Raw genomic sequence first — 24,606 nt, 5'->3', positions numbered from 1 at the left:
GTAACTCCATTGCTCTTATTCTCACTTTTACCAATTCTTTTTTAAACAAATTCAACTACCTTGATCTATCAGTCTTTAACGAGATATATCTATTCTATTACAATGTCTGACACAAAGTTCTTACAATACGTCGACGAGCACAAAGATGACTACATAAAGCGTCTTGCAGAGGCTGTCGCTATCCCCTCGTATATCTTGTTCTTGGGCTTATTTCCGTGTTTTGGCTGATCATATTGTATATAGTGTATCTGGAAACCTTAGGTAACTTCCCGTCTAAACCTCGCAAATGAAATCAATCACTGAACATGCTCTCCAGCTACGTTAAGGATGTAGAGGCCATGGGCGACTTTTTACTCAAGCAACTGATTGCTCTCGGAGCAAAGGCTGAGAAGAAGCCAATTGGCACTCATACTCTTGAAGGCAAGGAGGTTGATCTCCCTCCAGTTATCATTGGTCAGCTTGGTAATGACCCTAAGAAGGTGCGTCCATCGAATCATTATGTCTGCCAATGTCTTGACATGGGCCATTGGCTGCTCAAATATGCTTGAGTCACTACCAAAGGGTCCTTTGAGACTCCTCTATTATGCGGCTTTTAAAATTCCTTTATGATCAATGGCATAACATTGGCATGGCTGACTTTGCTGTGATTGCGTGATCAGAAAACCCTCCTTGTGTACGGACACTATGATGTCCAACCTGCTCTTACTGAAGACGGTTGGCTTTATCCTCCATTTGAGCTCACGCCCGACCCCAATGGTAGTGGTAGACTCTATGGTCGCGGAGCTACTGATGACAAGGGACCGGTAATGGGATGGTTGAACGTCTTGGAAGCACACAAGAATCTTGGCATTGAATTACCCGTGGGTTATAAGTAGGGCAATCCGTCGAGATGATGTTGATACGCTTGTATAGGTCAATTTGAAAATGTGCTTTGAAGGTATGGAGGAGAATGGCTCCGTCAACCTTGACAAGTTTATTGAATCTGAAAAGGACAAGTTTTTTGCTGGCGTTGACTGCATGTGCATCTCTGGTATATACTCTCTACATCTGCAAAGTATTGTTGCTAATTGAGAAACAGATAACTACTGGCTTGACACCAAGACTCCTTGTCTCACTTATGGTCTCCGGGGCATCACTTATTACGAGATCAAGGTTTCTGGCCCTGACAGAGACCTTCACTCTGGTGTTTTCGGTGGCACCGTCCACGAGCCCATGACTGATCTTATCTCTCTCAGTATGTTTTTGTTTTTTGACAAATCAATTATGGTGGTTGAGCATACATAGTGTCCAAGCTCGTCTCTCAGGATGGTCAAATCCTTGTTCCCGGAATCAAAGATCTCATCGCACCTCTTACCGACGATGAAAAAGCCAAGTTTGAGGCTATTCATTTCCAGATACAAGATATCCATGATGCTGTTGGGGGAGATGTCACTATCTCTAATGACACTGTCAACACTGTGAGTGCTAACTCCATTTGGATTCATAAACAGTATCTTATTTTCATAGCTCATGAGCAGGATGAGGAACCCTTCTTTGTCTTTGCATGGTATTGAGGGTGCATTTTGTGAGTGCATTGTCGTTACAAGAAGTCAAGCCAATGCTCACTTTGAACATTAGCCGCTCCTGGATCCAAAACTGTCATTCCTTGCTGTGTCAAGGGCAAGTTTTCTATCCGTCTTGTGCCCAATCTCACAATAGCTGGCGTCACGGATCTTGTCGTCAAATATGTACAAGATGAATTCAAGAAGCTTGGCTCCAAAAACAAACTGGAGGTGTACCTAACCCACGGTGGGGAGCCTTGGATCGTTAGTATTTTCCTTATCTGTAGCAAGGGAATATAGCTGATGACGCTCCTGAAGGCTGACCCGGAAGTAAATAACTAAGTGATGGATGATGAATGTAGTCACAACTAACGTCTCTTAGCACTACTCTTATAAAGCGGCTCACAAAGCTACCGAGTCTGTTTACGGTCAAGCTCCCGACTACACCCGAGAGGGAGGTTCTATCCCTGTTACATTGGACTTTGCCAACATTCTCAACCTCAATGTCCTTCTCCTTCCTATGGGCCGATGCGATGATGGCGCCCATTCCACAAACGAGAAAATTGACACAGACAATTACATTCGAGTAGGTTCATCCTTATGTTCATAAAGGACCTGGATTGATAAGACTTAGGGAACCAAACTTCTTGGAACCTACATGTATGAACTCGCTGCCGCTCACAAGTAAAATAGAGGCATTCGGCAAGATGGAATGTACCATATGACAGAAAACTCAATATGTTAGAATGCAGTTGCATACACCCCAAGCGAGGGTCCATACTTTACAACAATATAAGATATGTTGTCCATGTTCAACACTAATAACCTGCTAAATCCAAAGCACTAATATATTGAGATGTCGTTTGTAATTCTTCGTCATCATCATCTTCATCCTCGTCCTCTTCAGAATCTTCAGAATCTTCATCCTCATCTTCTACCTGGCTTTCGTCTTCCCTTGGGGCAATAGAAGTAGTAGCTGATGACGGTGATCTTTCAACGCTCTGAGGGAATGTGGTAGCTTCATGTCTAGTCTCCGCTGGGCTGCTTTTCGCTATTGAATTTTCTTCTCCATCCTGCTGTCGAACTTGATCGTTCTGGTGATGTCTTTCCAGTTCCTTAGGGGGCGGTGGGGATATTGCCGAAAGTACACTTGCCATTCCATTTAAGCCAGCATTCATTAGTTGAGCCGCAGCGCTCAAGACACCCTCATCAGGAGATCCTATACCCAAGTCTAACTGAGTGGCATGTTTTGTACGTTCTCTTGGAACAGGTACCTCAGGTGAAGTCGCCGACGGCGGTACAGAGATTTTATCCCTTTTTGACGATGCTCTTATGAGATCAGTGTGACTACTAGTTACAGGAGAAACGGTTGATAAAGGCACGGATTGAGGCTGTTGTAGTGACGGAAAAGTGAGACGCATGGTAGGGTGTTTCCTAGCTAAGAGGGGATGTGGAAAAGGCAGTGGAGTCGAATGATGAATGGCAGAATTCGTAGAAGATGAACGGTCTCGACTTTCCCTCTCCTTGGATTGGGACCTAGAAGGAAGGCTTGGCCAGAGCCAGCAAGGATAAGGGGGGGCAGGTAAGGGAAATGGGGGTTCAGGAGATGTAACGGTTGTAGAGGACGATGATGGTGAAGCAAGGTAAGTTGATACAAACAGAGCGAGCGGTAAATCCTCATGATCAGGTTCAAAGCTATCCACCTAGAGCTCAAACTAGATTCAATATTTACCGCAAGGAAACACTTACCGACAAATCTCATTGATGACAGATTCCATGTGCCATCCTTGTAATTTTCTGAGACAAGCAATGACAAGAGTAGTATGCGATTTGCCATCAACATCAGCGATGTACAGTGGGTATAATGTCGGATTGAGTACTAGCTGCATGAAAAGAGTGGTCACCGTTATGACAAACGATGGTATTAACAGTGGGTTGACTCACTTTGAGTACTTGTCCTACATCAGCCTTTCCTATCCCAAGCTTTTCGTCTCCCATCTCCTCAGCTTCAATCCACACCACTGATACTCCTTCTCTCTTTGCCCATAACGACAATGCCTCATCGCTTTTGAGGGCTTTCTTTCTTAATAAGATAATTGTTTTCAGGCCAAGTCTTGAGACAAATGCTAAATTCCGTTCAGCTGGTATGGCACCTCGATATAATATCTCCGCTGAAGTAGAACTTGAGGGACAGGATGCAATATTGAAATGGTAAGGAGGCGATATCATGATGTTTTCGTTGAGGAGACATAAAAGTTTTTCTTTTTATACATTATAATCTATAGAAATTCAAACAATACACTGAATTCATGATTTAAAAACGGAGTGTAATCAGCAAATCTTATGACATCATGACTTACACATGAGCCACTTTTTCCTTGTATTCTTTTACAAAGGTTGATAAAATATTATCATTGTCTTGACAATCTTTTAATATTACAGCGATTTCAAAATGTCTCTTTATGAGCTGGATTATACTATCTCTCAGTCCAAGTAAGTATGAAGAAAGAGCCGGGGGTATGTAGGCTCACTATTCGGTAAGAGCAACATTATCGATACCCAATCCACCAGGCTACACTATTTCGTCCACTTCTAAGCAATTATCCTCATCAAAGGTAAAGATGGCTGTTGCTTATGTACCCTTACAACGCTGAGAAATTATATATTGTAGTCAAATCAGTTGGATGCCGATGTTCTGGCAAAGAAAACTCAAAAATCAACAGAACTAAAGATGAAAAGAGCATGGGATCTGGCATTATCGTTAGTATCGCTTTATAACATCCTTTCCTGTTCATACGACTCTATGCTGACGGAAGTAACTAGGCCTGCCAAGTCCCTACCGATGCAAGCTATAATGTTATACTTTTCGGGTTCGGGTGTTCAGATCTTTTCGCTTGGGATGATCTTCATGCTCTTAACGCAACCTTTGACTGCTATCTTCAACATTTTTCGAGGCATGTACTTAGCTCGCAGCTATAGGGAATGATTTCTAATCTTTTGTCTCTGCGTTTTATAGCTTTTGAACACTTTAGGCCAACTCCACCGCCCAAAAGTAATACAGCTGCTACGCAAAGTATTGAAGAGCCATCTTACGCCCCGCTCATTGGACCTATGATCGTTTATGTAGCATGTCAAGGACTAACGTGGGTTGTTTTAGTATCGAGGTGGACAATGAGCTGATATCCGTAGTCTTTTTCTTGGCTTGTACAAATGTTCTTCTATGGGTATTCTTCCTACAGGCTCGGGAGACTGGTTACATTTTGAGACTCGATCAGATGTATGTCTCTATAGAACCCCTCGAGAGAGACTCGGACTGACTTCTTGCAGCCACCTGAATGGTCCGCTATCAGAGCATTATCTATTTGAGCTAGTGATACATGTAATGCATTTTATACCCATAAATTGAGATTCAGCCTCTAGCGTCGTTTTGCCATCTGAGTTTTGATCTTGTACTGCAATCACCCTTCTTTATCATTCTCGATAACTGGATTTAATGTCTTTTTAACCAGCTTATTCTCCTTGTACTCGTCAATTCGTTCGTAAAAAAGCATGACAACTGCGCCTCTAGCCTCATGTAAAGCCTCTTCGCCGACTTCTTCTACATCTGCATCACTAATTCTCAGCCATCCCTTCCCTGGCGTATTTGCCTCAAAGTTTCTCACTTGTCCAAAATATGCGCAATCCTGACAACAACATCCATCAGGGCATGATTTCGTAATCCTCATTGGTCGATATACTGGAATATCTTGGGTTTCGTCTTTTCTTAATGACATCAGTGGTTTGCGACGGATACAGATGAAATGGCCAGACGAGTGTGTGAAACCATAGTGAAGAATGGCGGATTCCAGCCTGTAAAGCACTCGTCTCCCCGAAGGAAGTTGTTCTTTTTCAAAAGCTGCCGCCATCAGCATACTTTTAATTCCTTCCCTTTCCTCCCACACCCCGTTGGCCACAAAACGTGTAAAATCGAGAATCATCGGGAATGCCACACTTGCAACTTTCTTTTGTACTGTTCCATACATTGTAAATTCTGACCGGATAAAGTGTAACCGCAAAGATTGAGGTGGACGAGTCACAACACCTTGCCGTATGGAAGTTGTTCGTGCAGTCTGCCACTTGACAGGAATAGGTGCGAAAGAATCTGAAGATGGTAAGGGAGTAAGAGTTGATTCGCCAAAATGGGAGATTGTGTTTGATTCCAGCATCTCACGAAGCCTGGTCTCTGCCCTGCGAGCATCACGGGCCCGCTTTTTGCGACTGGTAGTCATTTGACTGGTTTGTAGTGGTGATGATGTCGAATTCTCTAATATAGAAAATGAGCTTTTTGAGATCTGACCGTCATTCAAGGAAGACCGTGGGCGAGATGACTGATTAGGAGCTGATGACAGTCGCTCCACTTCCGATGTGTAGCACTGCAAGGTCGCCTTTAAAGAGCACATCTCACAAGTAACATCTGTAAGCACTTCAGGGGCGAGATACTCTGTGATGCAAGCGTCCAATGTAGTTTCGCCCTACAAAGCGTCAGAATTCACATCATGGCTTCTAATCAGTCATTTACGCACATGTAATGGAACTGATAATTCCATGCCACTCAGAGTGTCCATTCTCACTGCCTCGCTCCAGCCACATTGTTGACATACTCGCCTTCTAGCCAAAAGTCCCTCCCAAGGTTGAAGAACACCCCTGACTTTATCTCTCTTCCTGGAGCCTTCACTATCCCCTCTGATAGACGACACGTTCTTTTTCTCATTCTTGTCACAGATGTAGCCATGAATGGATAATAATTCTCCTAGGCCACGAGCTCTTACGACCTCGGCTGCGACTCTGATAACTTCGTCCGAGATGGCTTCAACAAGTACGAGGAATAATTCATGAGCATCTTGCTGTTCATGAGTGCTGAGAAGACGCCGGATAGCAGGGAGAGGATACAATGCTTGAAGAAGGTTGTGTGGCCGGAGTGCGCTTGGGGGCCGTTTGTGAGGAGTATTGAGCTCACAAACGATATCTAAAAGAGCATCTGTCACATGGGTGGGCATATCAGCTTCAACTGCAAGAGAAATGACTTTTTCCAAGTGATCAATAAGAGATGGTACTGATGCAACAGACTACTTGGATCAGTACAGAATAATCTGGGTGCTGACAATACGAATGTGCCCACCTGCAAGACAGAGTTCATGTAACAAAGTGTTCCGCTGAGATTCACCATGCCTGGGAAATATTCACCTTGAGATGCTGAAGAAATGTCAGATTGAGCCGATACAACAAGACATACGTGTTGCAACGTTTAAAGAGTCAACTTTTTGTCTGCGCCTCTTTACCTTGACACTCTTATCTTCTTTTCTTATCAATCTCAATCTTTCCTCTTCTACCATTTCCTTGTTGCTGTCAAACCATTTCCCTATACCCAACGTCATGTCACAAATAGATATATAGAGCTGAGAGGCAAGAGTCAAGAAGATAATCCAAACTTTGTTGAGGGAATATGGGAGGGTGCTGTGGGTGGGTGTAGCAGCTTGATATGCTTGACAGCTTGGCGAATATGTATAGAGTGACGCTGAGCTTTCGCCGTCAGACTCTATTCCTATGTCTTCAGGTACCTCCGTATAGTCGAATGGCTCTGTTGCAGCCGCCACCGAGGCAGCACTGTGGTTTGCTGTGGTTCCCTGTGGGCTTCCTTGTAAGGTTTTATGCTTCTTGGGCTGCCGAGAGTGTCGTTTCCTCATTTCATTTCCATTTCGAGTCTTGTTGAATGTCTAAAAGAAAAAAAGAAGAGAAAAAGAAAAAGAAAAGATGTCAACAATAAATCATCAACACAGTGGTGGAGGTCAATTCTATTTATCCAGCTTTTTACATCTATTTACTTGATCTTGTACAACAAAAACTGAAATGGTCGCTTCGATGCAAGAAGAGGCAAGTCTGCGTAACGCAAATGATACAATAGACAGTGGGTTCTGTCATATTTCACCTTCTTGGCTTAATGTGTTGCAGCCTTGTATGATTTATCCCAGTTATTACAAATAGGTCGGTTCATGCCATCTCGTTTTGGTTCAAGTTGTAATGAAAGCTTAGGATTAGAAAAGACTACGCTCTTAATTTGTGTGGGCCTGATTGAGCAAGGGGCTAATCCAGATACACTGGCTGTCAGCACAAACTTTTACATGTCAAGTTGTGCCATGACTGATCCAATTCCCAGGCTGTCATTCAAGATTTACGGGAGGAAAACGAAGCTTTGAAGCTTGAGAAAAGCAGTCAGTCGGTATAGAGGTCATTTCTGCAGCGATTGTATTGTAGCGAGTACATGATACAATTTTGTAATCAGCATTGGTACAAACAAAACTGACCATTTGCATGCGCTTGTTCAATCATGTTAATCATGCTTCATGACTCCTCCTACAGCCAATGTCAATGTAGATGGAAGCTTTGTCTCTCCAATCGTGTAAAGAAGAGCGATACTGCCGCCGGCTATACCAAGCAGGAGCAGGGTAGAGAATACGAGCAAGATGAAGGGCCTTGCAGCTGGTCAGCAAAGGCCTCGCTCATATACATCCACTCACATGGAATAATCATCCTTTTGGCATTCTACACCGGCGTACCCGCTCCTGCATTTGCAGCTCCAGCACTCCTTTTCTCCGTTACGAGATGCAAGAGCACATACGCCTCTGCCGTTGCAATCAGTCATCTCTAAACAAGTTTCATTAGAAGCATAGCAAGATCCGGCGAGAGTGGTGTTGGCTCTGAAGGCGAGAGTAGTAGGAGCGGCACGAGAAATAATACGCTTGGAAGAGGCAGGACGGACGACCAACAAGAGAGGCGGAGAATTGGGCGTGGTCATCTTGATCAGCGTATCAGTGTTGCAACCTTGTCATAAAAGGAAATGATGTACAGTCTCAAGACCCGCTTGAACAATCTTTCTACCGGTTTCCCAAATCTCACTGTTTCGCTTGACATTTCTCAGACCCGTGATGCTGACGGTCTCCCAGGAGTGTTTTCCAGTTTGCTCAACCCAAGGAAGGGATTCTACAAGTGCGATATAACATGAGAGTTCTTGGGAGAGAGCTTGAGCGGCTTTATCAAGTCAATTGTCAATTACCCAACATACTAAACACCACATACCGTTACCAGCAAGATTAAAAATATCTAGAAAAGGCTTTGAAAAGGCGGGATAAGACTCTATGGTATGAGCGAGCAACGACTTGGCCTCATTCATAAAGGGGTGAAGCAAGCGATGAGATTGAGTATTGTCTTCGAGATAAAATGCAGGCTGGGAAGGAATTGTTGATGGCAAAACATCTAAAAGCACAAGACAGTTAGTTTAGCTAGGCAAATCGTGGTGGCTTTCACAAGTCAACCATACCCTGGGCATCAACGCCATCCATTACTACAACTCTAGCTTTTCCCCATTCATTGCCATCCCACAGCCCCATCAAGTGGGCCCAATGCTCCTCATTTTCTGGAATCTCCTCAGTATCGAGGATATCCTGCTTCAAATGATGGCTGAGAACGGCTTTCGCTTGGCTGTAGGACAGCGTCGGTGGTCTAGCATGTGCTGTGGTAGAAGACTGGGGAGTGGGATAGAGATAGACCTGAAGCTGGGGTTGTATAGAGCGAGCGCAAGCGACAGAAGCGAGAGATAGAGTAAGAGATGCAGCCCATGTACAAAGGCGCATTTTGTATGGAGACTTGTAATGTGTTGTCAAATGCTCAAGATGATATAAAAAAAAGATAAAGGAAAGCCAGCGATGATTATATATCGGCAGTGGACAATCCTGTCTACTAGTCTCAGGGGACTTCCTACGACTGACAAGACATTGCATTGACCCATCTCCAAATGATTCGTGACAATGCATGCACATATATAAATAAAACAGTGCTATTCATTATAGTTTTCCGCTTTAACCCTCTTTGCACTCTCATCGTCCTGTTCACCCTCGCCGGCTTTTCTCTTTTGATTTTCCATTTTAGGCAAATCATTAGACGGTGTCGTTCTTGGACTGCCACTGGTCGAGGTGCGTCTGTTGGGATCAGCAGCCCTTAGCCGTTTCAAAGCAGACGTCTGCTCAGCTCGACAAGTGGCATGATAATACTAGGCGTGCTTTAACAACTGTGGACTACTCCCCGCTCTTCACTTACATTGCCATTGATATTCAGCGCATTCTTCCAGATCCACTCCTCTTCAGCTTCGGACCACTCTGCTTTGAAGGCTTCTTTACACACGGGACACACAGATGCCTTCTCCTTCAGATTTTCTGGAACCTTTACCCACTTTTGTCTCAATTGAGCTAATCGTTCGGCAGATACGGTGGCCTTGTGATTACGCGTGGGAGACAATGTATCTGTATGGGTAGCTAATAATGTGTCATGTATCCATTCCTACCATGGATCTGTTAAACAAGACGATTTGGTATTCAGCCGATACGCTTACTTCTATTCTAGGTAGCCATTTTCTGTGAGCACCTCTTCCAAGCGATTCTCGTTCCTTTCTATTTCTTCGGAAATGCCAGTCCATATGCGCGTCAAAAGCAGCATCTGCAGAGGTAAATCGCATCCCACATTGTTGACATCGATGTGGAAGATGGTCAAACCAAAGATGATGCGATCTGAATACAACATCTTAGTAACAACGGCAGGTATCAAAACTTACGCATTCAAATCTATACTCTGTAACTTGATATCCAGATTCAGGATCAACTCTTCGTAAGCTTCCAACCCAGTCTTGGGTTGAAGCGTTTCAGGATTCACTTCATGCGTCGGTGTTTGGCTCCCAATACCTGATTTGTTCAGAGTCTGCAAGATTCTGGCTACGTCAACAGGAATGTTAGGATTAGATGAAGCAGCTGGTGCCGAGACAGGCGTCGTAGATGGAATAGGAGGAACGGGTGTGCTAAACTTTACCACAGTCGGGCTTGATACAGCCATGGGTGGTGTTGGAAACGGCGGTATCCCTACAGGTGCAGAAGAATCGCCACCATTGGCGGGCATCTTTGGCGGAAATGGCGGGAGATTGGCAGGCGCATGATGGCCAACGGAAGACGGCCCGTTCCAGACTGGCGTAGCAGGCGGAAGAGTCAATGTAGAGGCGGAAGAAACAGAGGTAGCCATGGCCTGAACTTGCTCCATGATCATTGTCAACTCCTGGGGTTGTACTGCCGACTTATTGAGCAAATCCCCGATACCCATCAATGCATTCAACTGCCGAGACAAAACAACGTCACCCGGATTTATGGCAATTTCTCGCCGCTTGTTCTCCAATGCGGCGGTCACAAGCACTTGGACTTGCTGTCGATTCGGCGTCTTTGTGCCTTGCAAGCCAGATGAGCCAAACAATTCCTTCTCGACTTGTTCTCTGACCTGAGAGCCGTAGAGATCGTGCCCATCATGTCCACTGGTGCGCCACAGGCCAATCATCTCCTCCATCTTTGTCTTCGTCACCCCGTCGACATCCCGATACGTCTTGATGTACAGCCGAGGCATGATGGACGGCAAGAGGTGTGTCGTGTAAGGTGGACCGACATTCTTGGATATCGAGTCGAGAAGGTAGAGCAATGGAAGTTTCTGGGCTGGATGCGCCTAAGCCATGATCAGACATGACACCGGTTGGATATTTACCATCCTTCTTGCCGTAGCTTGACATACCCGCAAAACTGCCAATTCGATTTCTTCGACCACTGCTTGCATCGCATCCCAGTCGTTGCGATCCCGTGCTGCCATTGCCATCAATGACAATTCCTGGATGATTGGCCTGGAATTAAACGTGAGCGTCCTCAACCTATCTGCATACTGTCTTCGAAAGGAATCAGCAGGATATGGTGGTGCTTGAGCTGGCGGGTAAAAGGGTGTCGGCTGAAAGGGTGGATACACGTGATAAGCCATTTCGCGATGCTCTGGAGGACTAATCAACAGTAACCAATCGCGTGTCGTGTGTCGCGTATCACGATTCAACAGCCAAGACTCAGAAGGAATAGCAACAGGACTGGGCGGAGGGTGACAACACGGTGAGCTAACGGATGGCAAATAATCGTGAGTGAAATAGCTGTATCAAGAATGGTATTTCGGTCACTAATGTCCTAACGATGTCTATGCCTCTGTCCACGGTACGTATTGGCCTAGGTATGGATGAAAAAGACATGTATAAAGGGAAAGATGAATCAGGCGAAGGCTTGACGAAAGAGGAAAAGAAATAGGCGGTGGTAATGCCGAAACGCCGAATGTGGCGGGTTAGAGCGGGTTCACTTGTCGTGAAGTGGCAGATGTGTAAAGTATCGGGCTATGGTTTTTGTATGAGTTGTTGTATATGTTCTTGTATGACTTGTTGTATGGATTCTTGTATGGGTTCTTGTGATGATCCTGCGGTGGTCCTGCCACGACCACGACTCACGCATCTCTCTACAAACATCCTACCACAAGACCAGCAAACCACCAAGCGTCGCACAACGACCAGCGATGCATCTCTCCCACCCACAATCCCACAGCAACCTCCACAGCCTCCACAGCCTCCACAGCCTCCACAGCCTCACTCTATACACCCATCTCAGCCATGCCGCCTCGCAGCCACACCACCACACCACCTATCACTTCTCCAAAGAACAACACTACGCTGAATGCCGTCCCTGACCATCCTCGGAACGTCGATCTATCCGTCATCCGTCTTCCAACCATCATTTGCCGAAAGTCCTTGGACGTTACCGCTCCATGTCGCGCAGGTCGCACACACACAAAAACACACACACACTCGACCCAGCTAGCGCTCCCAACAGAACCGGCATATCCGACGACTGTCGGATATGCCGACCACGGCAAGCACATTCCCATCACAACAAAACTTGGGCTGGATGGGAGTCGGGCGGCGATCTCCGCATTCTAAAGTGCCACAGTTTGTACTTGCTGCATGGCGTGACGTCAGCAACAGCCTCATGGTATAAAAAGCGAGTTGTTATTCCACAATTATTGTTCTCTATTCACACATCATCTCACTTTGTAAGTTTTCGTTTCAGGACTCCGAGGGTAGGAGGGGTGGTCTATCAGAGATTGCAACTCGAGACATCTCGGCTTACTGTCTTTGCTTGTACTCGGCTGCTATCTGACACTATCTTTGCTTGTAGTCGCTGCAACATCAGACAGAATGGTCCAGACTATCGAATCTTATGGCGAGTTCAGGGGGCTTGTATGTGGCTCTGTTTGGTTGCAAGATGGTGAGAGCTGATGGAGACAAGATTGCCGGCCCACAAGTCGTCGTTGTTGGATACTTTACGGAATTTGACAGTCTATCCAGAGCAATTTCGCCTCTTTTTGCCCCATGTGAAGGAATGTTTCCTCAGTTCAGGTTTGTCAGCGTTGATGTCGATAAGCAGCCTGTCAGTGGTTTTGTTCTTTGTTGAGAGACTTTGATAACAATGTGTGGGTAGGAATTTGCCCAGGACGTTAATATCAACGCCATGCCTACTTTTAAGGCCTACCAGTTTGCAAATGTCATTGGAGCCATTGAAGGGGCTGATCCTCAACAGTTGAATGTGAGTGTTGTATTCGATGGGGTAGAAGAGAACTAAGACCTTGTACTACAGGATTTCCTAGAACGAATCCGACAAACCCACGCATAAGTTATCCTTGCTGCTTGGATGTAAAACACAGACCGGGAAAGATATATATGACTGTCGAAGAAGTTGTGATCTGTCTACATTAAGTGACGTGATCGTCCTACTCGCTCTTTTTCATTCAACTATTTACTCTGTATATACTTTTTCATGCAAATACTTGTAACACAATCAACCTTACACCCATAATGGCAACAGACAAAGCGATATGGAATAGACAGAAGATGTACTGATAGTGCAGACCATATTTAATTGAAGTATATCACAGTTGATAGCCACGCTGTGACAGGGTGTTATCTTATAGCCCAAGCATGTCAAAGATGCTTCCAGTTCACTTGTTCTATTCTTCAACCATCTGTCGAGGGTGTTGAATCCCTCCTGTATACCATCCGGACCCAATTCTGACTCGTGTGATTCGGCGTGGGCGACATTGATAAACCTACCCGAGTCTTCCTCTCTGTCCATAATCCTGGCCGTTTCTCAGCGGAATAAAACGTTGGCGCTCCATAGCATCGCGAGGATGCCCACAGTACCTCCCTTTCATAGACACATCAAACGTGTGGCTCTTTGAGCTGATCATTTGTGAGAAGAGTTAATTTCTTATTATCTAGTGAATAGCTGAGGTGTCGTCATCACGGAAGCAACTCATGGCTGTGTTCAACAGGGGTGAAAGCACTCGGTGCGAGATTGCGTCTGTTGCCTTTCTATTCCAGGCATACGAGATGTAAATAGGGTGTGGCTATGGCAATGGATGTTTTAATCCAGCACTGGTGTTGCATGAAATGATGTGTCTCTGGAATAGTGTTCTACAGTGGATCCATCAGTGTCCGTTTCCTTGCCCTTCAGTGCTCCGCGTTGACGCACATATCTTCCGTCTTTACCATTCCCAGTGTGTCTGGATGGGTACGATGGGACGTCCCAGGAGATAGGATAGACAGAGAGAGTGTTGTCAGAACCTTGGAATTATTCCATGGAATATAGCCAATAAATAGTAATGCAACTCTGATTGCATTCTTGTGACCTTTTCGTACAGAGCGTGCATCTTAATTATTGCTTATATTCATGACAGGTGTCTCTCACCTTGAATATCGTTACATGAATCCTCAAGATAATAGAACAGAGTCAAGTAGTCGGCAGGCCAAGACGTACGACCCATCACGAAGGGAACAGCGACGGAAATTCCCTATACTACCCATCTATGCACTGTACAAGGAATGAAACAGAGAACGCAGGAAACGAATCTGGCAGACATAGTGGTGTGCACAGATAAAGTAGCCATAACCTACCATTCACAACACGCTGACGCACTTACACCTACTGTACCATCCCATCCCATCCACCAGCGGATTTATCGGATTATATCCGAAACCCAAAACATCCACATTTCCTCCGCGAGATCCCCAACCCAGCATCACCCCCGATATGCTCCGACGGATCTACCCTGGCGAACACCCAGAATCCAACCGAGCTTCCTTCCACCCACCCGTCCTCTTCCCGCCTACCCTCTTCTCAACTTAATCCGACCCACCCGTCAGGGTCGAGACAAGCCCCGGCTAGATCACTTCCCATACTCACCACACCCACCACACCCACTGACGTATCCCAACGCACCCTTTTCCCGAACCCACCCACCGCGTTTCAGCGGCCCCCAGCCACATTCCCAATCTGCACCCTCCAAATCACGTGACCGCCACCCTTTACGCTCCGAAACACTAGGCAATGTACAACGTTGCGGTGGCAGGAAACACGCCACGGATCTTCCGTATAGCCGCGGCTTCTTCTTCCGCGTGGTGATATCCACCGGCTGTATCCATGCGTCATGGCATCGGCTATACCGCATCGGCTGTACCGACGCGGCGGCGATGTCCGCCGCGTCGAAGCAAACTCCGCAAAGTCCGGAAGGATGTGGCTCGCGTCGACTGGCATCTACGCCGGTGCAAAGTCCCCTCTGTGCCCACCCGAACGACTCGATTCGGAGATGCATGGTGGGTGGTGAGCCGGGTTGCCGACTGCGTACGACGAGTGGACGAGTGGAACGAGATGGATGTATTTGGTGATGTCGATTTGACAATGTCGATCTGGGTGCGGGTTGAGGTGTATATAGTCTCCCGCGGGTGGTTGAGTTGATGATAAAATAATTAAAACGCATCGCATCGTATCACCACTGTACTTGTAAGTGCGTCTCTTTACTGTGTGCCTCTTCACTCTACGCCTGTTCCGCTGTGCGTCTCTTTACCGTACCCCACCGTACACTTTTCCTCCCACTGGGCTATCACCCAGTGGACACACCACATCCCTCCGGTCCGGCTGCCGCGACTGCCGCGACCGCCGCATCCGGGAGCATCTCCCAGCGGCAGGCGCCGCCACACACGCAGACAATAAACAGCCGCCTTTGCCTCCACCACGGCGCGCCGGATGTGTGTGTCTGATCGGACCCACCCCTTTCGCTGCGCCCATCACAAACCCCGCCAGGCGTGTTGGGGCCTTTGCGTGCTGGCGCGAGCCGCTCAGCTTGTTTCGTGTCTGCCCGCCCGTCCTCGTGTCTGCGTCCCACCCTTTATCCCCTCCGGTCGCGCTGGGTTTGGATTTTCTCTTTTGCATCTCTCTCTTGTCTCGCTCGCGCAACCTCACTTCGTCCCGTTCCACCCGGCGTCGTCGCAAGTCGCCACCATGTCACGTCTCATTCCTGTCTGTCTGGCGTGCATATATGAGGTCGAGCTGACGGTGTCGGTAGCAACTCGGTCGCAAGTCACATCCGGTCCATCTGCCAGCGAGCCACTCGCACACTCTGAACCCGTCGCACCCGTCGACCCACGCAAAGCACGCCACCCGTCCACCACACACGCAACACACGCTGGCCATGTCCGCCGTCCCGGCGCTGAGACACACCTCGGCGTCGCCCGCGTCGCGGAAAGCCGTCAAGGCGTCCGCCACCGCCTCCGCGTCCTCGTCGCGGCCACCGACGAGGTCGTCCGATCCGTACTATGGCCACGAAGAGACGGCCGTCATGGCCGCGCGATTCGTAAGTGCGCCGGTGGCGACACGCGCTGACCGTGGCAGATCACGTCGCTGTTTACCTGTCCGAATATTCCTGTCGCGGCGGCGCCGGGTGCCCCGACGCCGACGCTCGCTCACTTTGTCGCGTACGCGCTGCACCGGACGCGGCTCCCGTCCGTCGTCACGTTTGCGGCGCTGCTGCTGCTGCAGCGTCTGAAGCGGCGGTATCCGGCCGCACGCGGCTCGTCCGGCCACCGGCTCTTCATCTCGGCGTTCATGATCGCGTCCAAGGTCATCTGCGACGACACGTATTCCAACCAGTCGTGGGGCATCGTCGCGCAAAAGATGTTTGCGCTGAAGGAGGTGAACCAGATGGAGCGGGAGATGTGCGGCTATCTCGAGTGGAACCTGAACTTTACGGAGCGGGAGATGCTGGCGTTTGAGGCGGCGCTGAGGGCGGAGCATGGCCCGCGCGCCGTCGCGCGGGCGAGCTCGGGTTCGTCCGGGAGGTCCGAGGCGGCGGGTGGGTTGTATCCGACGCCAGAGACGACGCCGGATCCCGTGGTCGTGTCGCGACCGATCCGGCCAGTGCCGTCGCCGTTCAAGAGTCGGTCGTTCCACTCGTCGAATCTGTCGTTTCCGTCTCCTCCGCTGTCACCGCAGCCGCCGCATCTGACGTCGGCGGGCTCGTCGCTGCAGTCGTCGCCAGCGTCGGACGACTGCAAGACACCGTCGCCGGTGGCCGTCCCGTCGGCGCGGTCGAGTATGCCGCATGGCAAGGGGTATGATATGGGAAAGGCTTTTGAGAGGAACGGACGGTCGCATGGGAGGCGGAGTAAGCATGGGATTGTGGTTTAGGGCGGGTGTACGTTGGGCATTGCGTTGTAGATTCATAATCATCTTTTACCATCTAATGATGTATACTATGACATGCTGCGGTGTGGTGCTGTGAGTGTGGCGCTGTATGTGCGACGCTGTAAGCTGGACCAGAGGTGCATGCTGAGAACGGACAAGGTATAGGTGATAGTGAAGCGTTGCAGCGGGAAAGACTGTGTGGACGGGGTTGTGGAAAGATTCCGACACGTGAGGAAGGAGAAGGTGTTGGAGAATGAGGATGGAGAAGCTGTCCATGTCAAGCAAGCTTCTCGCGGAGAGGGAGTGTGTGCGAGACAAGCTGGGGGATATTCTCAAGGCCGTGTCTGGTCAATGGTGATGGTGTGGGCATGAACGTACGCTGCGATGGCATGTGGGTGTGTAAAGAGATGCATACGGTGGAGAGTATAGCTGGTAGGGTACGCTTATAGATGCAGTGGAAAGTATTTCTGGCCCTACGAGCTATCGCCTAGGCAGTTGTCAGTACTCGCCGGGTGGTCGACGGGTGGTCGACAGGCGGCCTCGAGACGATCAGACGTCAACACCCATGGACTCTTGATAGTTGGATTCTCAAGACACTCCTGGCGTATACGTTCACGTTGACATCTCCCTGTTACGGTCGAGGTGTGGGTTAGATATGGAAAGAGATGACGATGAGAAACACCGTCGGATGGATTGCCAGCAGATACCGAAAAGATTGGGCGATATTGCGCATCGTATGAGGTCGATACTTGGGTAATTCTCCACTTACATACTGGGCGAGTCCGGTTATGGGCAAGATGAGTCGTTTGAAGAGGCAGAGGCTCATACACATGAATCGACTGTTAATCTTCTACCTCGTCTCTACACCCATACCGTTGTCGCTGTTCTACGCATTAGCACGGTGAGCTATACACTGCAGATTCAGAGATTCAGTCGTCCACAGCTCGATTGTTGCTCAGCCGACACTCTTTACGTGTTTTGACTCTTTTGCATTCCCAACCCAGTACCAACAGCTCATAGCAACTTGACGCTCATAGAAACCCAACACCCATGGCAACTTGACACCCATGGCAGCTTGACACCCATGGGCAAGGGCCGGCTCTAGGACTTGGAAGAGCATAGGTGATTTCATCACTGCCATACAACACAAATCCCTCAACATGTCTTCACAGCACATCAGCTCCGCCATAGACTACCACCTTGCAGCGGCAACCTCTGAACGAGCTGTGATAGCATCCGACTCTGATACCGGATCTGGCTTTCGATATTCCACCTTGTCTACCTTGACCTGCACACAGGTATGTCAGTAGAGCACTCTCCAGCACTTAACCTACCTCTCCATCTACGAGCTGATAAACATAGGTGACGATGACAGGCCCTTGTATATCCATCAAAGCGAATGACGGGATCACCTCACTAAACACTCATCAGTCTCCATAACCTCGTGCGCGAGCTTCTGCTGAAAGCCCTCAACTGACCCGCTCCATAAACCGCTCCATGCTCCAGTTGCTGAGCCAGGGTTGACGAAAAAACGACCTTCAAGTTCAAAAGATTCAAAGCTGGGTATTAACACTAGGTCAATCAAACGCCAATACACACCAAGCAACTCACCGATGTGTCCCGCCGCTGATCAGCACGTCCACATCCATCTGTCTTGCCAGTGCTGCCAGCATATCAGGATCGCCTGCAGGCACAATCTGTTGCCCATGGACAACTCCCAGACGGATTGGAAGATGTGGAATGATGAGTGATAGGGGGAAATTGAGGTTCTGCAAGAATCCAGTTAACACACTTCGACAGCCAAAGCGACGCCTTTACATACCTCATCAAACTCTCCACGGACGACATGAACTTCATGGGCTATCGTTCGTAGATAGTCATAGGTTTCCCTGTCGCAGACATTTCCCGTACAGATGATTTGGCCAATCTTTCCCGGAACCTATCTGTTGTTTTAGCTACGCTGACCTCTCCTCTCTACCCATCCTCAGCCCTTGTCGCCTTTGGCGAGTAACAAGGATAGACCAGAGGTATGACGGGATATTTGTCGTCAGTCTACCTACCAATAACTTTTTGAATTTTGCTGGTAGGTCGTGAACCAGATTAGGAATATGGAGGTCTCCAATGACTAGCACAAGAACCATCTTGACAAATATTGGCTTGACCGAGGGAATATATATATTACTTGAATTGAGACGTTGATTTAAAAGTGCTGTAGAGAGACGGAGATGTGTCAATATCCGCTGCATTCTCATTTGTATTAATAACATAGCCTTGTATTTCAATCTACAACATATTTCAACTGTTATACTTTACAAGTAGCAAGCAGGGAGAAGGTCAATAAATCAGACAGCTATAGGATGGCGTCAACCACCAATATGACTCTGCTCTTAGAAGAGCCTCTTGTCCGAGTAGGTCTTTGCCGCTGAGGATGGAACCTCAAGGATTGACATCACGTAGACTTCATATGAATTACTCAGAAGGTCTCATCGTTCAGCTCAGAGACAAGTTGAGAAAGACTTCAATGCTATGAATGTGGGCAACAGCATTGATCTATTGTTTGAATTCTGACAGAGAATGTAATGGGATAGGCCGGACTCTCAAGTATACTCAAGTCTTTGAATACGACCAGCTACACGGAGGAAGACAGGAAACTGATCGTTGGCAAGCTTGAACAGGCCAACGAAAGAGCCAAGGGATTGAAACGTAAAGTGAGTGATTTGTACAAGTCATAGCACAAGGCTGATACTTGGTTTGATGTGACAGCTTGAGGACATTCAACCATCGACGTCCAATCCTACATCTTTAAGCTCTCGGGCACTATACCTAGAAAAGATAGCCCCGGGATCAACAAGGTTTTCAAAGACACCCAAACCAACAGAGAGTGACGGGCAACTTGACGCCAGCAAGAATCAAGAGGATAGTGAAATGACTGGGGACGATGGAGAGAGAACGGAAACAGTTGTGTCTGCACCCAACCGAGCCAGCCCTGGTACAATTGACAGATACATTGCGGACTATCTGTTAAGGAAGGGAAGAACAAATAGCGCACAAGCGCTAGCAAAAAAGCAAGGTATAGAGGTATGCCGTTTTCAGTCATTGGTGCTACTCTGCTGAGATTCTTGCTAGCCTCTTGTGGATATCAAGCTTTTTGTGGAGTTGAAAAAGATTGAAGATTCGCTAGTAGGAAAGCATTCTTGTACTGAGGCATTGGCGTGGTGTGGTGAGAATCGAGGAACGTTGAAAAAGACCAAGGTATGTATCTATTCAGTCTGCAATCAGCTGAGCACAAGAACCACAGAACAATATCGAGTTTACGCTGCGTCTGCAAGAGATGATTGAGCTTTGTCGTAAACGTGATGTTGCTGGAGCCATTGCATACTCTAGGAAAAACCTATCTGGATGGGCAGGGACGCACATGACCGAATTGCAAAAGGGCATGGCATTGCTGGTCTTTGGGGAGAGAACAGGTGTGGATGCGTACCAGGTATGTTGTCGCTGGCTTCAGAGTGCCATGGCTAATCAAGTCGAAAGCGATTGTATGATCAATCTCGATGGGAAACTGTGCGAGACAAATTTCGGGCAACATTCCTTGATATTTATGCCCAGCCATCCCAATCACTGCTGGCTCTATCCTTATCTGCTGGCCTGGCAGCACTCCGCCTTCCTTCGTGCGCTCAATACCATAAACCTTCCAAGATTGGAAATGACGAGTCTGTCTGGGACGATTCTATACCGCTTCTTCCGGCTGTACCCCCATTACACAACCTCGAGTTGACCCTCTCCTCTTCTGTATGCTCTTCTATGCACCTCACAACACCCCTTGGCGGTAATCCTTCATCGTCCTCCACAGACTTGCACGCCCGCCCAGAGGCTATTACGGGCAACATTGACTGTCCAACGTGTGATGAAAACATGAGGGTGCTTGCGTCTGAAGTGCCCATGAGTCACCATGTCAATTCGACTATTGTATGCAGGATTACTGGCGAAGTCATGGATAGCCAAAACGAACCAATGGCTTTTCCAAATGGCTACGTATATTCTTCAAAGGTGAGTCATATGGTATCTCTCAAGGACAACGATTCACTCGGTGCAGGCTTTAACAGAAATGGCAAAGAGGAACTTTAACGTTGTGACCTGCCCGAGAACGAGAGAGACATGTGCTTTTGCGAGATTAAGAAAAGTGTACATTTCGTAAACAGGTGTATTGCAGATGACGGGTTGTACACGCATGTTGATATGCATTGCTTGTCAAACACATTTCAATTCTCGGGTTGGCCGGCCAAAACGATGAGGTTGAAGCTGACATCTCCTTCAGCCCTGTCAAAGTACTTTTCCTGCACCATATTGGCAACATCCTAGACAAAGCGTCAGTCCAAAGATGCTCTCGGCATTGCAAACACCTACCTGGAGAAAACATATAGACGCTCCTCGGTCAAGCGGGCCTTTTCGCCCACCATCAAGCTCGACGATACGCTTCTCGCTAACCCTGCCGTCAGACCGCATCCCTCTCCATCGCCGACACCTACCCATTTTCATTGGCGCCTTCCACAAAGGCAATAAAATGCGTGTCTACGTCAAGATCGGTAGGGACGTTGGACTGGCCTGTCTGAGCAGCCGCAGTATGGGCGTCCGAGAAAAAGGTGGCCTTTTCGAGCAAATTCGCTCTCTCCGCCCCTTTTCTGTCAGATCCCATCGACGCATTCAAACATACCAGACATAGACAACGACATTGCCTTGAACTGGGCCAATTCCGATCCCGGCGTGAGCGACGTTGCGTCACCCTCTGGAAGATTCAACAAGGCATGGAGCAATCCAATAGAGCCGCAGGCATTGGGAATCTGACCCATGTCAGCAACATCACCTTGTCGACACCCACCGTCTGCTTGATCCACCATAAGCCCTCACCCTTCCATCCCTCATTCTCTTCGTCTTCCTTTTCTCTTGCCTTGGCAAGGCTTCCCCTTGACGGAAAGAGGAGCAAGACTGCCCGGTGAGGGTGAGGGATCATCTCAAGAAATTCGGGATCGATGGAAAACAAGTCTTGAAAAGTGAGTGACGGTGGCAAACCGAGCGGTTTCGACCACTATATACTCAGCCTTGCAACATCTCGCTGAGACGTACCGCATTGAAGACCTGCAATGCATCGTCAGTCCATTCCCGACAGCAGCAGCGACGACATCTACATCAGGAGAGGCTTCAAGGGGAACCCATTTGGACGGCATCGTGAGCGAGAGAAAAAAATAGTAAAAACAAGAATGAAGTCGAGATGGAAAGGAGAAATCAAAATCAATTCCATCGACGCGTCATCAAATACCGCCATTATTCATGTATGCATACGAAATAATTAAAATAACAACGCTCCTACACCAAAACGCAAGGTATTCTGCCTCGACCATGAGGCTTGGCCAACTATCAAGAAAGATCTCTTAAAACTACAAACGACAGTCCTATAGACGCAAACGACACTTTTAGAGAAGACCACAGTCACGCAGGTTGACCTGTATAATCACATCACTGCCACACCGTCAGCCCGCGTTACCACCAGACAACTCACTTGATCGCAGAGATGACAAACTTGAGAGCCTTGGTGTCTGTCGCATCCGTATAATGCGCATAGATGCTCTTGGAAGGATTCTTGTTGAGACCGACAAACTTGTCGAGCAGAAACGCGCAGGCAGCGTCATAGTTGGCGCCGCCTCTGTAATCCGGAAAGGCGTTGGACAGTGGCGACAGAGGAAGCTTTTCGCGAAACAAGTCAATCTTGTTGAGGAACAGGATGATCGACGTCTTGGTGAACCACCTCGAGTTGGCGACCGAGTCAAACAGCGTCATGGCCTCCTGCATCCGGTTCACCGTCTCGTCCTCATACAGCTTCTGGTCATCTGCGTCCGTCAGCCAGCAGCCCTCTCTCCGCTACCCACATTCGCTGATCGCAATCAGAAACACCAACGCCGTCACCGAGTCAAAGATGTTGAGCCACTTTCGACGTTCTGACCGCTGGCCGCCGACGTCAAACAGCTTGTACGTCAGCTCGCCAATCTTGAAGTGGGTCTCGGTGATTCCCGTCGTCTTGACTCTTGCCCTCAGAATATCCTGGTCGGTGGGCATATAACGTGGTTGCGCAATGCGCCCAATCGCATCGAAATAACTGTCCCACGGTCAGCATGTCCGGACATGACACCCGCCAGTCCTCACTATGGCGCCGAGTCATTCAGCTGGAGCTCGTTTCGGCGATAAAACGCCTGCCGGACGCCACGGTCCGACCAGAGTTTCGCCACAGCGTCGGCGAGTTTGGCGGGGAATACGTTGCCCTCGATCTGCGGCGGCGCTGTCATGATGACGTCCCACCGGGCGTGGTTGCTAGGCTCGATCGCGATGTCCATGAGTTGCACGCCCTCCAGTAGCACGCGCATGGACTGCACGGTGTTGGAGTAGACGATCTCTCGGTAGCTGTCACGCTCCTCCGCGTCATAGGGTCTGTGCGAGGCGTCGAGGTTAGTGTCCTCGTGCTGGCGGCCGCTGATGGACGCACTTGTTGTAGATCAGCCGCATCTGTTTCAACACGGTCGATTTCCCAGATTCACCAGCACCCAGCAAGAGCATTTTGATTTCATTCCGCAGGTTTGCGCGGTCTCGCTTCAGCTGCTCGTCGATTTCTGCGCTGCCTGCTTTCCGTCAGCGAGTGGTAGACGTGTCAGCCGCGATACGTACGGGCCTTGGCAGCGGCGTCCTCCGTCGACTGTGTGCAGCCCATTGCGGTGGGAATGTAGGCGAGCGAGAGTGGTGGAAAAAGGAAGGTGGATGGGTGGTGGCGGCGGATGGGCCGACTATATAGCTGGATGAAAAGAAGGCTAAGCACGCGCTAGAACGGCCCCGGCTTTGGAATCAAAGGCCAAGTGCACCACTGAAACCGGTGCGTCAGTGTTGATTGTTGCTGGGGCAACTCTACGGAAACGCGCTAGTTATAGGAGGATCAATCCGTGATGTATCGTTTCGTCGTCGCGAATCCTAGCCCGTGCGCAAAAGTAGCGGCGCGTCGTTTCTATATATATAGAGAGCAGCGCATCCCAATATTCCCACCTGGCTCGACATTTTGTTAACGCTCAAAGGGAAGAAATGTGCACGAGACACGTAAACATGTTTTGTGTGCAGCGTCTAGGGAATGTTCTGCTACAATGCTGACGGTACGGGGACAGTCAGGGTAGGAGTGTGATGGAAGGCCTGTTTTTTGGCCGTTGACGACAAGTCTCCGTCTCGTATGGTAGTTTTCTGGAAGGACACACAAAGCACGTTGGGCCTCGGGCCGGGTGTGTAGGGCGATTGGTTTGAGTGGTGGATCGGTGTGTCGCTCGGCAAGGATCGGCAGATGCGAAGCGTCGTTCGGATATACATAGGTGTGGGTGGTGACACATGTCTGGGCTGTGGGGGGCTTCATCTCGTCGTGGGTGTAGGTTAGTGATTGCGGTGAGAGGTTCACAGTCCGTCTCCCTTTGTGTGTATGGATTGTTGTTGACTGTTTACAGTTTTTTGTGTTGGGGATTATGCACATCGAGTCTTGCTAAAAGATGGCGCCGAATAGGGGTGCCTTGGTAGTGGCAGCCGCATCGGCTGGCTCAGACATTGTC

At 48.5% G+C, this 24,606-nt stretch overlaps 14 protein-coding genes across 14 annotated transcripts; 6 read left to right on the top strand and 8 right to left on the bottom strand.

Annotated features, from left to right (window-relative positions):
• Window positions 1-102: 102 nt before the first annotated feature.
• L203_103447 (uncharacterized protein) lies at window positions 103-2,229 on the top strand (the record flags this gene model as incomplete). The annotated part of the gene is made up of 12 exons (XM_066212849.1): window positions 103-188; window positions 244-261; window positions 317-479; window positions 660-860; window positions 913-1,030; window positions 1,079-1,234; window positions 1,285-1,457; window positions 1,507-1,564; window positions 1,618-1,805; window positions 1,860-1,871; window positions 1,924-2,127; window positions 2,176-2,229. The coding sequence occupies 12 exons, from the start codon at window positions 103-105 to the stop codon at window positions 2,227-2,229; spliced, it is 1,431 nt and encodes a 476-aa protein (XP_066068946.1).
• A 130-nt stretch (window positions 2,230-2,359) lies between these two features.
• Window positions 2,360-3,770, bottom strand: L203_103446 (uncharacterized protein; the record flags this gene model as incomplete). Its single annotated transcript, XM_066212848.1, has 3 exons — window positions 2,360-3,236; window positions 3,291-3,424; window positions 3,486-3,770. 3 exons carry the CDS (start codon window positions 3,768-3,770, stop codon window positions 2,360-2,362), a joined length of 1,296 nt encoding a protein of 431 aa, XP_066068945.1.
• Window positions 3,771-3,993: 223 nt separating this feature from the next.
• Window positions 3,994-4,907, top strand: L203_103445 (uncharacterized protein; the record flags this gene model as incomplete). The annotated part of the gene is made up of 7 exons (XM_066212847.1): window positions 3,994-4,034; window positions 4,084-4,156; window positions 4,213-4,301; window positions 4,365-4,495; window positions 4,558-4,684; window positions 4,731-4,818; window positions 4,869-4,907. 7 exons carry the CDS (start codon window positions 3,994-3,996, stop codon window positions 4,905-4,907), a joined length of 588 nt encoding a protein of 195 aa, XP_066068944.1.
• Window positions 4,908-4,999: 92 nt separating this feature from the next.
• On the bottom strand, window positions 5,000-7,264 carry L203_103444 (uncharacterized protein; the record flags this gene model as incomplete). The annotated part of the gene is made up of 4 exons (XM_066212846.1): window positions 5,000-6,052; window positions 6,104-6,646; window positions 6,700-6,764; window positions 6,814-7,264. 4 exons carry the CDS (start codon window positions 7,262-7,264, stop codon window positions 5,000-5,002), a joined length of 2,112 nt encoding a protein of 703 aa, XP_066068943.1.
• Window positions 7,265-7,427: 163 nt separating this feature from the next.
• On the top strand, window positions 7,428-7,803 carry L203_103443 (uncharacterized protein; the record flags this gene model as incomplete). Its single annotated transcript, XM_066212845.1, has 4 exons — window positions 7,428-7,485; window positions 7,530-7,562; window positions 7,611-7,681; window positions 7,735-7,803. The coding sequence occupies 4 exons, from the start codon at window positions 7,428-7,430 to the stop codon at window positions 7,801-7,803; spliced, it is 231 nt and encodes a 76-aa protein (XP_066068942.1).
• A 105-nt stretch (window positions 7,804-7,908) lies between these two features.
• Window positions 7,909-9,208, bottom strand: L203_103442 (uncharacterized protein; the record flags this gene model as incomplete). The annotated part of the gene is made up of 5 exons (XM_066212844.1): window positions 7,909-8,050; window positions 8,096-8,373; window positions 8,425-8,606; window positions 8,655-8,831; window positions 8,896-9,208. The coding sequence occupies 5 exons, from the start codon at window positions 9,206-9,208 to the stop codon at window positions 7,909-7,911; spliced, it is 1,092 nt and encodes a 363-aa protein (XP_066068941.1).
• A 203-nt stretch (window positions 9,209-9,411) lies between these two features.
• L203_103441 (uncharacterized protein) lies at window positions 9,412-11,411 on the bottom strand (the record flags this gene model as incomplete). Its single annotated transcript, XM_066212843.1, has 5 exons — window positions 9,412-9,624; window positions 9,672-9,911; window positions 9,964-10,138; window positions 10,183-11,108; window positions 11,175-11,411. 5 exons carry the CDS (start codon window positions 11,409-11,411, stop codon window positions 9,412-9,414), a joined length of 1,791 nt encoding a protein of 596 aa, XP_066068940.1.
• Window positions 11,412-12,075: 664 nt separating this feature from the next.
• Window positions 12,076-13,135, top strand: L203_103440 (uncharacterized protein; the record flags this gene model as incomplete). The annotated part of the gene is made up of 6 exons (XM_066212842.1): window positions 12,076-12,376; window positions 12,465-12,515; window positions 12,641-12,702; window positions 12,752-12,892; window positions 12,944-13,048; window positions 13,100-13,135. 6 exons carry the CDS (start codon window positions 12,076-12,078, stop codon window positions 13,133-13,135), a joined length of 696 nt encoding a protein of 231 aa, XP_066068939.1.
• A 2,226-nt stretch (window positions 13,136-15,361) lies between these two features.
• On the bottom strand, window positions 15,362-15,730 carry L203_103439 (uncharacterized protein; the record flags this gene model as incomplete). The annotated part of the gene is made up of 1 exon (XM_066212841.1): window positions 15,362-15,730. The coding sequence occupies one exon, from the start codon at window positions 15,728-15,730 to the stop codon at window positions 15,362-15,364; it is 369 nt and encodes a 122-aa protein (XP_066068938.1).
• A 69-nt stretch (window positions 15,731-15,799) lies between these two features.
• L203_103438 (uncharacterized protein) lies at window positions 15,800-17,353 on the top strand (the record flags this gene model as incomplete). The annotated part of the gene is made up of 4 exons (XM_066212840.1): window positions 15,800-15,817; window positions 15,864-16,151; window positions 16,337-16,961; window positions 17,154-17,353. The coding sequence occupies 4 exons, from the start codon at window positions 15,800-15,802 to the stop codon at window positions 17,351-17,353; spliced, it is 1,131 nt and encodes a 376-aa protein (XP_066068937.1).
• Window positions 17,354-18,173: 820 nt separating this feature from the next.
• On the bottom strand, window positions 18,174-19,122 carry L203_103437 (uncharacterized protein; the record flags this gene model as incomplete). Its single annotated transcript, XM_066212839.1, has 6 exons — window positions 18,174-18,269; window positions 18,316-18,397; window positions 18,460-18,540; window positions 18,593-18,750; window positions 18,804-18,920; window positions 19,042-19,122. 6 exons carry the CDS (start codon window positions 19,120-19,122, stop codon window positions 18,174-18,176), a joined length of 615 nt encoding a protein of 204 aa, XP_066068936.1.
• Window positions 19,123-19,356: 234 nt separating this feature from the next.
• Window positions 19,357-21,176, top strand: L203_103436 (uncharacterized protein; the record flags this gene model as incomplete). Its single annotated transcript, XM_066212838.1, has 8 exons — window positions 19,357-19,389; window positions 19,439-19,513; window positions 19,570-19,689; window positions 19,745-20,059; window positions 20,108-20,233; window positions 20,280-20,465; window positions 20,513-21,028; window positions 21,075-21,176. The coding sequence occupies 8 exons, from the start codon at window positions 19,357-19,359 to the stop codon at window positions 21,174-21,176; spliced, it is 1,473 nt and encodes a 490-aa protein (XP_066068935.1).
• A 64-nt stretch (window positions 21,177-21,240) lies between these two features.
• L203_103435 (uncharacterized protein) lies at window positions 21,241-22,203 on the bottom strand (the record flags this gene model as incomplete). The annotated part of the gene is made up of 6 exons (XM_066212837.1): window positions 21,241-21,336; window positions 21,386-21,461; window positions 21,508-21,660; window positions 21,710-21,819; window positions 22,103-22,114; window positions 22,165-22,203. The coding sequence occupies 6 exons, from the start codon at window positions 22,201-22,203 to the stop codon at window positions 21,241-21,243; spliced, it is 486 nt and encodes a 161-aa protein (XP_066068934.1).
• A 246-nt stretch (window positions 22,204-22,449) lies between these two features.
• Window positions 22,450-23,735, bottom strand: L203_103434 (uncharacterized protein; the record flags this gene model as incomplete). The annotated part of the gene is made up of 6 exons (XM_066212836.1): window positions 22,450-22,495; window positions 22,557-22,894; window positions 22,940-23,129; window positions 23,177-23,458; window positions 23,514-23,646; window positions 23,693-23,735. 6 exons carry the CDS (start codon window positions 23,733-23,735, stop codon window positions 22,450-22,452), a joined length of 1,032 nt encoding a protein of 343 aa, XP_066068933.1.
• Window positions 23,736-24,606: the final 871 nt, after the last annotated feature.

Source organism: Cryptococcus depauperatus, chromosome 4, assembly GCF_001720195.1.
Source record: "Cryptococcus depauperatus CBS 7841 chromosome 4, complete sequence".
Classification (NCBI taxonomy): Eukaryota; Fungi; Basidiomycota; class Tremellomycetes; order Tremellales; family Cryptococcaceae; genus Cryptococcus; species Cryptococcus depauperatus.
This window is presented reverse-complemented; position numbering and strand designations above follow the sequence as displayed.